Genomic DNA, 13,358 nt, shown 5'->3' with positions numbered 1-13,358 from the left:
GGCCAGATCAGTACAGTAAGTAAGCAAGGCTGTAGTTGTCTAAGAAATACTTATGACAAAAGACAAGCTCTTTGTATCACTTAATCGACTAAAAGGGGGTCAGAAAAGTACCTAACCATGTATCTGACCCAAACTTTACTAAAAGACAAACAGCTCACAACATATAACATATTATAATAACTTATAAATATAGCCGCAAGCGGCAATGATCGGCCCTCGCCACGCCGCCACACCGCAAGAGGAGGGGGCGCTAACGCGCCCCAATTGTCCTTTTATTACGCCTACTGCTGAATCTGTGACGCTGTCACATCTTCTCCCCGTTGTTTTACCATCAAAAAGCAATTTTATTTTGAATTCTTGGCAAAATGTGCGGCTTTGCCGCACAGACACCGTGACTCTTTGAATAAAAATGTGGATAACTTTTGATGGTCCACCCCTGAAGATGAGTCTCACCAAATTTCAGGTTAATAGGGCTAAAGCCCTGGGAGGAGTTCGTGAAAGTCTAAAGTGTAAACATGTTCTGGCGATTTCCCCATTGGAATGACATGGGAGGTTTTGGTCATCGCTACGGCAAAACCGTAACAATTATGACATGGGTCTCATTGACTTTTTTGATGGGGATGCCAAAATTGAGTTTTGTGTCAAATTTCAGATAATTTCGCAAAACTAAACATTTAACCTCCATATAAAATCTGTGAGCTACTTAGCGCAAATGAGTACTTTATATGTAAAGTGCTCGTTTAGTGCGCACTTTTGCACGGGCTTCGCCCGTTTACAACGGTAATGTTCCATTTTTTACTACTAATTAGTATGCACGGGGCGTGCATGAGTGGAGGAGTGCGTTAGTGAGTGTTTGGAAGTGGGCGAGCGCTTCGCGCTCGATTTCGCAGCCGTGCTTCGCACGGCCTTACGGGACTAATAGGCCTCTCGCCAGCTTGTGGCGCTCGGGCCTAATAATTTGCATCCACCCCTATAGCCATGCCTTCTCCTTTCTCCTTAAAAAAACACACACACAAAATAATTAGTCAGCGAATAAAAATTTTGGTCTACTAAGACACTGTTGACAGATTTAATTGACAAGACCTACAGCCCCAACTGCAGGTACGCCAATACAAAATTCACCATAAACATCCTTTTTTGTATTAAGTAAATATTAAACAACAGGAAAAAGTGTGTTACATGCACCAACGCAGTCAACGAGTCTAGAACACTATGAGTGGAGTGAAAAAGCAGAAAATCAGCAGGCTACGCACACATTACTTATTTATACAGACTTTGGCATCATACACGGTTGAACAGATTACCTTTAAATAAGCTGTTCTTAAATCTTTTTAGGAATTGTAACAAAGTGTCCTTTAGCCTGGTGGCGTGTGATTGCAGCATATTATGCTGCGTTAGCCGTACTCGAAGGTCGGTACTTCGAGGGAATTTCTGTGTTCCACAATGAGCAGTGTGTTACAATAATGACTTAAGTAATAAAAAAGAGGAAAGTGCTCAAATCAGCCAAAATGCGGAGCCAATTAAGTATAGATCGACCAATATTTTTCATAGCCAATTCTTCTACAGATGTTTTTGAATCTAGAGTATCTGATGGCTGATATTTAGAGGCTGATACAAAATCATAGGATAAGTAACAACTAAAGTTATGTTACTACAGAGCATGGCTCTACATGATGAAAACATAATAGAATATCTGTCTTTATTCTATTTTTAAACAACCAGTCCTGTCTCACTGCAAAGAAAGCCATATTCAAATTTGTGCAGTGCCATCTTCTTCATGGCTGAAGTTAATGTGGATCTATCTATACACAATCTATCTATCTATCTATCACAATCTATCTCATTTAATCAGGTTTTTTTGGCCATAATAAAATATTGTCCTCTGCTGGAGCTTTAAAGCGAATAGCCGATATGTGAAAAAGTGCAAATATTGGCCTGACGTATCAGAACATCAAGGGTCTCCTTTATGCCAATTCTTTGCTATATTACAAAAATATATATATATTTTTTTTCTACTTCCAGGATGATGGCTTAGTGTGGACGTGTCTCTTCGGCTACGGTCCTATCCGTGGAAATAAGCCGTCTTTATTATGACTTCCCCTGGGATCAGGCTAACAATGCGGTGCCTAAGCTAACTAGCTCTGTACCAGCGCTAGCCTCTGCACACTCAGGTGGAGATTGCGCCACCTATGCACCGGCCACTGCGCGCCCAGGCCCCGCAGCTGCCCGGTCGCGTCACGCAGCTTTAATTCCAGCTTCAGATCAAATTCTTCTGCAGAGGAGACTCGGAGCAGGATAGACCCGACGGCCTTAAGGGAGATTACTGACAAGATTATATAGACAGTGGAAATGGAATTTGAAATCCAAGAATGACTAGCTGGGCACTTGGGCTGCGGCGGTCGAGGAGGAGGTCTCTAACCTGAGGGACACCGTCTCTACTTAACAAACCAAAGTGAATGAACTGACAAACCAGGTGCGTGTTTTGACGGATAAACTGAACGCAGATGTAATTTGTGGATTGTCTGAATTAAGGAGCACACTGAAGGATGTGGTCAAGTATATGGAGACCTGGATCCCCGAAAATCTCAATCTTCCAACAAAGCTGGGAAAATAAAGATAGACCGTTTGCATCGCATACTGGCTTTATTTTGACTTGTCTATGGTCTGTATCATGTCTGTCTCTATCTCTTCTCTGTGTCAACAGCCAAAATGCAGCAATGCGATTGGCTGATTCAAAACCCCTTTCCACCTTTACGCTGGAGGGAGGAAGTGGAACACAAACAACAACACATACCACACTACCAACACACAAAAACACCCCCTTAATTAGAGCTGGGTTTTGATTCAAATTTCAAGAATCGATTCGATTCCGATTTTTACGTTTCAAAAATCGATTTTTTCCGATTTCTCAGATCCCATCCGATTCGCTCCGATTTCGATCTGATTTCCGATTCGATTCGATCCGATTTCGATTCGATCCGGGGGTTAATGTTATTAAAAATGAAAAATGTATTTGAACCGTTTCCTTCACTTCATGACTGTGTAGAGAAGCAACATATTAAAACTAGTATTATATCAATAATAAACAGCAAATCTTACAAGTATTGGTAGTTACTGATGGAAGACTGATGAAAAGGTTTAGGGTCAATCTACCTTCAAGAAAGATAATCCAGGAGTCCTGAATTATCTTTCTTGAAGGTAGATTGAAGTTCACTGAGGGAAATGTAGAAAATAATTTTAATTTAAAAAAAATATATTTTAAAAATAAAAAAAATAAATGAAAAAAAATAGATCTTTGGACGTACGAATCGATAATCGGTCATTAATATGCGAATCGATTAAAAATCGGAAAATCGATTTTTTCAACCCAGCGCTACCCTTAATATGAGGCATTTTGGTCCTCTCTCTTCGTGGGGTCAAATTTGAGATGGGCAAGCGGGCCACGACATCTGTGCGCGCTGGTTCAACTTGCTTCTATTGTTGTGCAAAATTAGGGAAACATTTCTTACTCACAATGTCCTACTGAGTAGTCAACAAAACACGAACTGCAGGAACGCAGTAAATGATACCCATTGTACAGTAGTTGTGTACATATCTTCTGAAGAGATTTAGCGCAAGGAGAGATAATACAGTTGGACTTCACAAACGCCAATTGAAAATGTGTTGCAGCAATGAGTCATCTCAATCCAGCTGTCCACAGGGCATGTATCTGATTAGCATATCCACACTCACACACCACCAACAAATGTAAATATTGTAATAAAACCAACAGTAATTGTACCCATAAAGCAGCAAAGAGAACATGCATTTTATTCCACCCCAAATTGAACAATATTAGATGGTTGTTGTGTGCAAAGGGGATGTACAGTTCCAGTAATTGTTATTACAACATTGCTGCAGTAATTGATACAAAAGCAGCACCAGCCTTTCTAAATTAGTTGATGTTTGGTTCACGCAGTTGGAAAAGATTGCTCAAAAGAAATCACAAATGACAACATACTGATAAAGTACAATGTATATGATGGACTGAAATGCCGGTCAATGAAGGACATTAATAGAGCAAGGAAATATGGTTGTAAAAATTATATTGTTATCGGATTCCTGTGACGACATTCTATTTTAATGAAAGTCATTAGTCATACCAAGATTCAGTTATTTTCTGTTTATTACAACTCTTTTAAATTATTTTAAACAAATATACTTTCTCCACCCACTCCTCATCTTAGTCAGGCTCTGTTCAACTGAGTGAGTGACATTGAAGTGTGAACGTCAGAAGAAGCACATGATAAAAACAGATTTGGCTCCCACAAAACTTTGATATATAATTTTTTTTTGCCCACCATTCATTTCTAATATTTAATATTATGATTTTCTTCTTCCCTGAAAACTCTGATCAAGTATATCAGGTCTTCTTTGCAGAAAATAGTACTAGCTGGGAAAATATTCTGAAAGTCTAGGTTGTTGCATTATCAAAACTGAAGATAACTTGTTATAATCTTTGCAATATTTGCTAAACACATATGCTGACACATATTTATTAGGTTGGTTGAGGAACTAAAATGCTTAAAACATGAAGGTGTGGTAAGGTACCCACAAAAAGTTGCCTGTGCCAAGAGCAAACTACTTGGCGGTCTGTGAGGTACCCCATTTGGCTAATGAAGTCCCAGACTGCCTTCACACCACACCCCCTACTCCCACTGCCCCACTATGAAATGCTCTACTCATGAAAGTAATGAGGCAGGGAGAGAGAGAGAGACTTGGGGCCACTGATAACCTCAGACTAAACTTGCAACCTTACGAGACAAGGGCCTAATATCTGGCCGTCAATCAGCCCTAGCATCCCTGGCTGGAGTGTTTAATTACAAAGATCAATTATTTACCAGCCTCCTCTTTCACTACTCAGTGCTCCCAAAAAGGAGTGTCAAGAGATAAAAAAAGAAAAAGAAACTTTGTCAAGACGTAAACAAACACCACACAGACATTTGTTTTGAAATGGTCAAGCAAAATACTTTATTATAAATGCGCACAATATAATGTTATTTTTCGAAATACTAAACATGTTACATAAAAACTATTTTCCTACAAGAATTGTAGAATTGAACATGTTTTAAGTAAATATCTATTATACATGCAAGTTTTCCCTCTACACAAGAGGGAAAGAGTTTGACATATTTATTAGTGGAGGTGGACCATCACTTGTTGCAACAATATGTCCTAGATATGATCTCATAGTCCTTTGCCCCGGACATCAGCTGCATGACCAACTTCAAGGCTTTTAACTAATTTGAAGAGACAAGATCCGGTTACCCCTTTGACTGTATTCACAACAGCGCTACACTTAGATGAGGCTGTACAAGTTACCACAGCCATTATCACTATTCTCCAAGCACCTATGACCTATATCTGTTGACCACATTTAATCTTTATGAAGTTGCAAAAGGAATCACAAACGTATGATTGAAGCAACAGGCAGGTCACGCCAAAGTTTTACTCACCCCAAATCCAGCTGTAAAACTTTAAACAAATATAAAACGACAAGATCATATTAACCCTGGCATTGTCTTCATTTACAAGGTAGTACAGCCTGTGCTGGTAAAAAAGATGAAAGAAGGGAAGGCCATTATCACTCTAATAAGAGACATGTTCAGTCAGATAAAAGTCTACTGCATCCTGACTGAAGGATTACTTTCGCACTTCCAGTAAGACTCCGAAAAATGCTTTTTTTTTTTTTTTAATCCAGAAAGAAATCCAAGCTATGTTAATTTGTAAACATCTGAAGAACCACATACATCTTTTATTAGTTGGACCTCAAATCTTAAAATGAAAAACAAAGCAGCAGCTGGGAGAGTGTTTTGTGGTCATCTAGTCTCAGATGAGAGTGCCTCTTCAAACATCCACATTACAGGCAGCCAATAGTCGAAATAACAAGGGACACCTAACGATTTTCTCTGCACTGGGCCTTAACAAGAGGCAACACCTGTGATTCATGCCTGCTTTAGATTTTCTTTGTCTGCAAAGTGTTCTACAGGTAGTCAAAGTTATTATCACAAACCAAAGAGTCAGCGGTACATTTACTTGCACTGCATTATAAAAGATGCTCAATCATACAAAATGAATGGCCATTTATAGTTTAATAGGTTCCTCAATCCTTAAAAGCATATTGGCAACAGCTGGGAATCACAGGGCAACTCACAATAATGAGAATTTATGTTACATGTTACAGACACTACTACTAATATCATCATACAGTCTATTAATGTGAATAAGATGAGACAGTATTACCTTTATTATCAATGTATTAGTTCCTATTGCCCTGAAAAGCAAAGTTGCTTCGTTAATAAAACATTACCAAATGATCTCAACGTCATGATGTATTCTAAATAAATATAAAAATACAACATGTTGCCATTCTTTAGCTTTGCAACTTTTGCGGACAGTTTAGGCTTGTACAGATGGATGGACAAATAGCAAAGCTGGATTTTCCTTCACTTCTAGTCAGATGGAATGTTACTGGAATTGAGAGACACAAGGATTTACTACTAAGAAACATGTTATGTTTAATAATCTAATAATAATCAGTAACATCAATAATGCACAACAGGTGCTAAACATTAAAAAGCCTCTCTAATTAATGTATTGAAGAGGCTGTACCAGATTTTTTTCATGTAGTAGAGTAAAATTAGTTTTGCTCTACTACAAATATAAAAGCTGCTTTTAGGGTCAGCTATGCACTGTCTTCATCTGATTATAAAGCAATTGCATTGATCGTCAAATAGAGCTGCACTGCTTTGGTTGTGAAACACACAAACTCATCACAGTCAATAACTAAGACGCTACGAATACGTTTGGACCACTCCAAATGGTTTAAAAAGAAATATTTCTACTTTCCACATTTTAGAAATGGGAGTGTCTACAGATCCGCGGAACTGCCATGTTATTTTGTGCCGCGGCTCCTGAAACTGCTGGGCTATTTGACCGCGCCGGGGTTAGACCGCGCCAGGTTAGGGTTAGGGTCAGGGTTAGGGTTAGGGTTAGGCATGAGGCTATATGGCCGTGCCGCGGCTCCTGAAACTGCTGGGCCACTATCCCGGCGCCAGGGTTAGACCGCGCCGGGTTAGGGTGAGGGTTAAGGTTAAGTTTAGGTTTAAGGTTAAGTTTAGGGTTAGGGTTAGAGTTAGGGTTAGGGTTAAGGTTAGGCATGAGGCTATATGGCCGTGCCGCGGCTCCTGAAACTGCTGGGCTTTTTGACCGCGCCGCGGATCTGCAGCCACGGCCTTTAGAAATAGTAAAAAATGAGTACAGTCCCTCTAAACCAGGGGTGTCCAAACTATGGCCCGGGGACCAAATACGGCCCTCAGACCCATTTTTATTGGCCCTCAGGCTTCCAACTAAATTGATTCAAACAACGAAAAATATAACTTTTCTATGGTAAAATTGGCAAAATTCTGCTATGATAACCTAAATAACACACATTTTGATGAGATACAGACCTAATATTAATGTTCCAAGCCTTATTTAAAGGTGTGGAGGCTCATCAAAAGACCATCAAAGGCAACATTTCCAATGATTCATCCTCCGTGCTGTATAGGTTTCAAAATGCGGCCCTCGGTGAAAGAAGTTTGGAGACCTGTACTCTAAACTACATATCACACAGAATACTTTAACTTATGGTATACTTGTAAAGCGATTGTGTTACCAGCGTAAATTACTTTCTTAATATTCAAATTCAACTCAACAGTGTCTTCTATAAATTACACATAGTTTCAAAATTAAGTCATGTTTACCTTTTTGGGTATTTTTTAGGCCAAAGCACTAAAATGTCCTTCAGTGCGACTAAAACATTTACAAAAAACTTTTCTAGAATTAGTCACTTGCTTCACAGACAGTTAATAAAAGGTGTTAGCATAATGACGTAGACCGCTAGAACACCAAGTGCCCCAGTGCCTACTGTTGTTGCATAAATAAATGATAGTATACATTCTTTACTAAAACTACTAAATTATATAATGCTGTAATGAATAACCACATATTTAAAAAGAGCGTGTAAAAACCAGAATGAGCTCATCTGTTATTTATGCAGAATTAGGAGCTCTGGGATTAAAGGTTTAAACTACAAGTTAAAAGAAATAATTCCAAAGGGCATCATTGGGTCTGGGTGGAAGCCAATGGTAAAGCGCCCAAACAAATCAAAACAAACATGGCAACGCCGACAGACATTCTTCGACCTATTTTAGCAGAAATACAACTATTTTGAAACAGAAAACATGCATATAGGAGTGTTTTGTACATTTGTTATGGAAAGGATTTTTGTTCTCCCAACTGGATCTAACAAAAGTTTGATTTCTCAGCTTGCTCTGCAGTTGTGCTGCTTCAACCAATCAGCTTTGAATGTTCATCATGTCGTTTCGCCATTTCCAGACGGCTTTTCGACAAAGGCCGCTCCAGATTGATGAATGTGTAGCGCTCAAATCAGACTTCGTGAGCCAGGTTAGCATCAAACAGCATGACAAAAAGGCATTACATCCCCTAATGTCAAGTTACATGTCAAGTACCCCAGTACATTTCACACTTCAATGAAAATACATATTACATTATTGCGGAAAGGATTCCTTACCATCAAGCTACTGTGCATTGTTATGTTAAGTATACAAAATACATTTACTGAACAAGCAGGACTCAGCTATGCATTTTTATTTATTTATTTATAGGAGATCTTCTACTGAAAGTGTTTTTCAGACTTCCTATAAGTGATCTGTTCTTTTCTTCTGTATCTACCTCTGTATCTACCTGCGTTGCACCAATGAAATTTCCCCATGTGGGACAATAAAGGAATATTTTATCTTATCTTATTAATTCTGGTGAGGCGTCTAACCCCTAATAATTTGCCTAATTATGTAAAGAAAAGCTCTTCTAAGGAAAGACACTGCCATTGATTAAAAAAGTAGGCTTGAACACGTTCACGTTCATTAATTCCACAAGGGGGAGTGTGTTGAAGCTGCAATGTAAAAGCAGGCAGCTCGTTCCTCTACAGCTGCACAGGGTTTTTCCCCTGGACTCTCAGCTGATGGCTCATTAATCTGAAGGAGAGGAGGTCCCCAACGCAAGCAGTCTGTGCCAAAGGAGGACTCCGCAGGCTTCACCCCCTTTCAATGTGATATTTTTACTTAAGCACCACTAAAACTGGAGTGGGGAAGAGGCTTAACATACAGAAAGTGTAGAAGTGGTAAATTACAAACAGAGTTTACGGAGCAATCCTCTGGTTAAATATGTGTAACGGGACGAGCTATAACCACTGTCCAAACGCATAGAAAATGTTGACTAGAAATATACAAAGGCTGAACATGAAACGATAATTATAAAGATTGTATAAATTGTATGTGGCCATATCTTCCAAGATCTTCTCTGATCTTGGCTCTAAGCAGGTTGGGCCTGCTAGTACTGGGGTGGGAGACCACTGGGCGTACGTACCTGGTGCCATGTTGGGCAGCAACAGAACATGCCAGAACAACAATAAGAATAATCTTAGTAATGTTTATATAATTTTGTATAATTTGATTTTGATTTGTATAGGATGATTTATGAATGTCCAGTAATGTGGTGCAGATTTGGGTTTGAAGAGAAGGGTAACCATATTATATAGGTTCACCTGGTTGGGGACTGATTTTGTTGTTTTGATTAGTTTGAGTGTGATGTTTAGTTGAAAGTTGTCCATTGACTGAAACAATAAAAACAAAATTAAATGAAAAATGATTGGTGGTGGTTGAAGGCGACGCTAGCACAGATTGGCAGCCTCGCTTCAGTCAGTCTGCGCCAGGGCAGCTATGGCAACAGAAGACAGAAGTAGCTTACCACTGCCGAGAGTGGAGCCATAGGGCAACCTTCTCTTGGTTTATGGTCAGAAGTAGCCGGGGATTTGTGAATTGTGCATGTTAGAAACCGGAAATGCACTTGCATGAGGAATCAAACCGGGGACTAACTTTTTGCTATATACTAAACTAACGTTGTGTGATATAATCCAAAGTGATAACACAAGAACTACCATGTAATGCGATTGTAGTGCCATAATGTAAGTGAAGTACTATACCTGAAAATATGCATGCGGCCACTGTGTGTGGGAGGCTACGGGCCACTGAAAGCCTTTATTAACACACCAACTGTGGCGATTGCACTGACACCTATCATCACATGAAGTACTTTTTCCTCTGCTTCGATTGACAATTATAAACTGCTGATTGTTTAACAATAGCCATCCAAACTACTTCTATACTGCATATCATTTTGGGGTACTTGATAGCTGGGTGTGTAATGCCTTTTTTTTCTGTCCTGCGGAGTTTTTAAAAAAAAATAGTTCTATAACAATCAAGGCTTTTCACAAGCTTAACATAATTTTGTGTGCAAGACTGTTCATTTTAGATATTTAACATTTACTTTGGAGTGACAAACCGCAGGCCATTCACTCCATCCATCCATCCATCCATCCATTTTCTACCGCTTATTCCCTTTCGGGGTCGCGGGTGACTGGAGCCTATCCCAGTGACTTCGGGCCTTAGACGGGGTACACCCTGGACAGTGGCCAACTTGTCGCAGGGCCAACACAGAGACATAGACATTACAGACAGTTCACATTCACATTCATTCACTAGGGCCAATTTAGAGTTGCCAATGTTACCTAACACATGCATGTCTTTGGACGGTGGGAGGAAGCCGGAGAGAACCCACGGTAACACGGGGAGAACATGCAAACAATTCAATTGAAATGTTACAATCACACTGCAGGAAATTTTGTGACTATGAAATAAAACACTTAATTCTTAAACTATGGGCACTTTATTGAATACATTTTTGTTGAGTTGAATTTTGAAGGAGGAAAAGCATTATTTAGAACGTAATCGAAATGGATAACCCCCCCAAAAAAAGGATTATTGACAAGTACCCTTAAATGTACATTTTGCAGTAAGTGAATCGTCATCCACTGTTGGTTTTGCTTCACGACACTGCCGCCTGTCTGCAGCTGACACCATCCCTTACCATCTATAACTATGACAGCTTAAATGGCAGCTCTGTGACATAGAGGTGTCAGAAATTAGAGGGCTTGAGTAAGACTGACGGAGCATGTATTATTCCTATTAGACAGCACTTCAGTCTAAGATCAATTAAGTGTGACAGTAGAAATAATTTTACAAAGATTCAATTACAGCACTATAGAATACGCAAAATGTTGCCCAATTCTTTCAAAGTCATTTTTATAGCATGTGATTGGCAAGCGGTTTTGGGACAGTTGGCAAATGGGCGGTCAGCGGAGGAGTTTAGAGCTGCTAAAGTTCACGCAGGCGCGACGCAGTACCCTGTGTCCTGCCAACTGCCTTACAGTGGCGCAAATCCTGACTAAGTTGTTGACACATGGCCTCCACCTGCCCTGACCATGCATTCTATGGAGGTTATCACTTCCCTGCTAAGATGCTATGATGCCTGCCATACCAGAAGGCTTTGACTCATTCCCATCTGCCCTGGTAGTATACATTAAAATAGTCATCATCATGTTCATATTGTGACTGTGCCTTAATTTAGATTTGTTTAGGTCATGTATGAAGTATATTGACAGTCTGGTCAAATTAGAAAGCATGATGTCTAGCAGGTTAGCAAGTATATATTTGCTGAAACTGTATTTGAATGTACAGTCAAATAATAATGCATTCTCAGGCTTTCTGTGTGGAGTTTACATATTTCCTTTCCATAATAGTTATGAAGACGGTGCTCTGCATATCAAATTCTATAGCAGGTGCGTAGGAAAAAGGCGTGCGTAACGCTTAATGTACTGAAGAAAATCCCGCACACCATCTTACTTGCAAGGTGAAATTTATTTACAGGTGGAGCGGCAACGTTGCCTTCGTCAGGCAAAATAAAATTTAAAATTGCCAGACGAAGGCCTAGTGGCCGAAACGTTGCCTCTCCACCTGTAAATAGATTTCACCTTTTAAGTAAGTGCAAGATTTTTTTCAGTACTTTCCATAATAGTTAAAAGGCAACAGCTAAGGTGGCCCACCTAAGCTGTTTCTTTTCAAACCTTATCTGAAAATCTGAAGATGGGCCTCCCCACTGCTCCTGACAGGTTGCATCAGCAGCATTGAAGGAAGGGTCAAAGCAGGGGACATAATTGCCTTAAAGGACATAACATTTGGTTGTTGGGATAACACTAGAACCGCTGTTCCTTTCCCCTTAACTTAACCATTTTTAACTGTTACATTTTTAGAATTAGATAAGAACAGCTACCATAATTCTTTACAGTTAAGCAAAAAATCCTGACATTCATCTAATTTCAGTGGTATGATTTAGCCCCAAAACAAAAACTAGGACTTTTGACTTGACTGTGATTACATTTTTCTTTTATTTAAAATGACAACTGACTCAACTTCATTGGACTGTCAACAATAATTAGGTATTAGGACCTTACCTGGCCTGGTTGAAGGTCTAAGTAATGCAGCACCTCTTTGAGCATGACAGGAGTGTGACAAACTGTTCCTGTAGGTCCAGGATCTGGCGACGCACCGACTGAACAGTATGGAACTTCACACCTCCAGGTTCGTATGGATGCCATGCTCTTCAACAATGAGCCGGAGCGCAGAACTTTGGAGCACTGGGAGATCATATTTTCCCCTGAAAGATCAAAATAAATGCAAATAAATACAAGTGCTGAGAGGGGGGGGGGGGGGGGGGGGGGGGGGGGGGGGGGGGGGGGGGGGGGAAGAAAACCTAGTTGAATCCTAGTCCAAATAATATTTTATTATTCACAGATAATCCTATAGGATAAAAATTGTAAAAGACTAAGGTTAAATTATATTCAGGCAACAGTATGCAAAGAATTCTAAGTGAACATGGCACAGATTCAGACATAAATTTAACAGGCAATGTGAATTAGTAAACTACTTTTTTATAGATTCTAGTCAACAACAAACACGTAATGCTGTAGTAAACGCAAACAAAAACTTGTGTTATGTTGCTGATTAGCAAAGTTCGCCGTTTTGAGCAACATGGAACAACATAAACATTAATCAGCAACCGTGGACACTAAAATAGACGTAGCCTATTCCAAACACAGTGATCAAAGACAGTTATGTCCCTCACATTTAGAGGACTGGTACCAGAGAACACGTGCAAAATACACGAGCTAACTTCGTGAACATATCCACGAGGTCGCAGGCTGGATACAACCGGTGAATCACAGCTGATGTCCTGCCACGTGCAAAGAACTATCAAGGCTAACGGCGACACGGATCGTGCCTGCGTCAAAACATTAGCTATCGCAGCACCACGGGGACGGTAAAGCTTACCGTGGAGGACAAGTTCCCAAGCCGCGCCCC

At 39.9% G+C, this 13,358-nt stretch overlaps 1 protein-coding gene across 3 annotated transcripts in view; it reads right to left on the bottom strand.

The window, feature by feature from the left end:
* The window catches only part of mettl15 (methyltransferase 15, mitochondrial 12S rRNA N4-cytidine), a 53,111-nt gene extending 39,756 nt beyond the window's left edge, over positions 1–13,355 (bottom strand). Inside the window, exons 1-2 of one of the 3 annotated variants that reach the window (XM_072465622.1) lie at positions 13,329–13,355; positions 12,452–12,654 (exon numbers count right to left, since the gene is read on the bottom strand). In XM_072465622.1, the coding sequence (XP_072321723.1) occupies positions 12,452–12,646 (195 nt within the window). In that variant the 5' untranslated portion in view covers positions 12,647–12,654; positions 13,329–13,355. The other 2 variants (XM_072465620.1, XM_072465621.1) reach the window with 2 other exon arrangements.
* Positions 13,356–13,358: the final 3 nt, after the last annotated feature.

This window comes from Eucyclogobius newberryi, unplaced genomic scaffold (assembly GCF_026437365.1).
Source record: "Eucyclogobius newberryi isolate DKJ021-1_F unplaced genomic scaffold, fEucNew1.0.hap1 SCAF_5, whole genome shotgun sequence".
In the NCBI taxonomy this organism is placed as follows: domain Eukaryota; kingdom Metazoa; phylum Chordata; class Actinopteri; order Gobiiformes; family Gobiidae; genus Eucyclogobius; species Eucyclogobius newberryi.
This window is presented reverse-complemented; position numbering and strand designations above follow the sequence as displayed.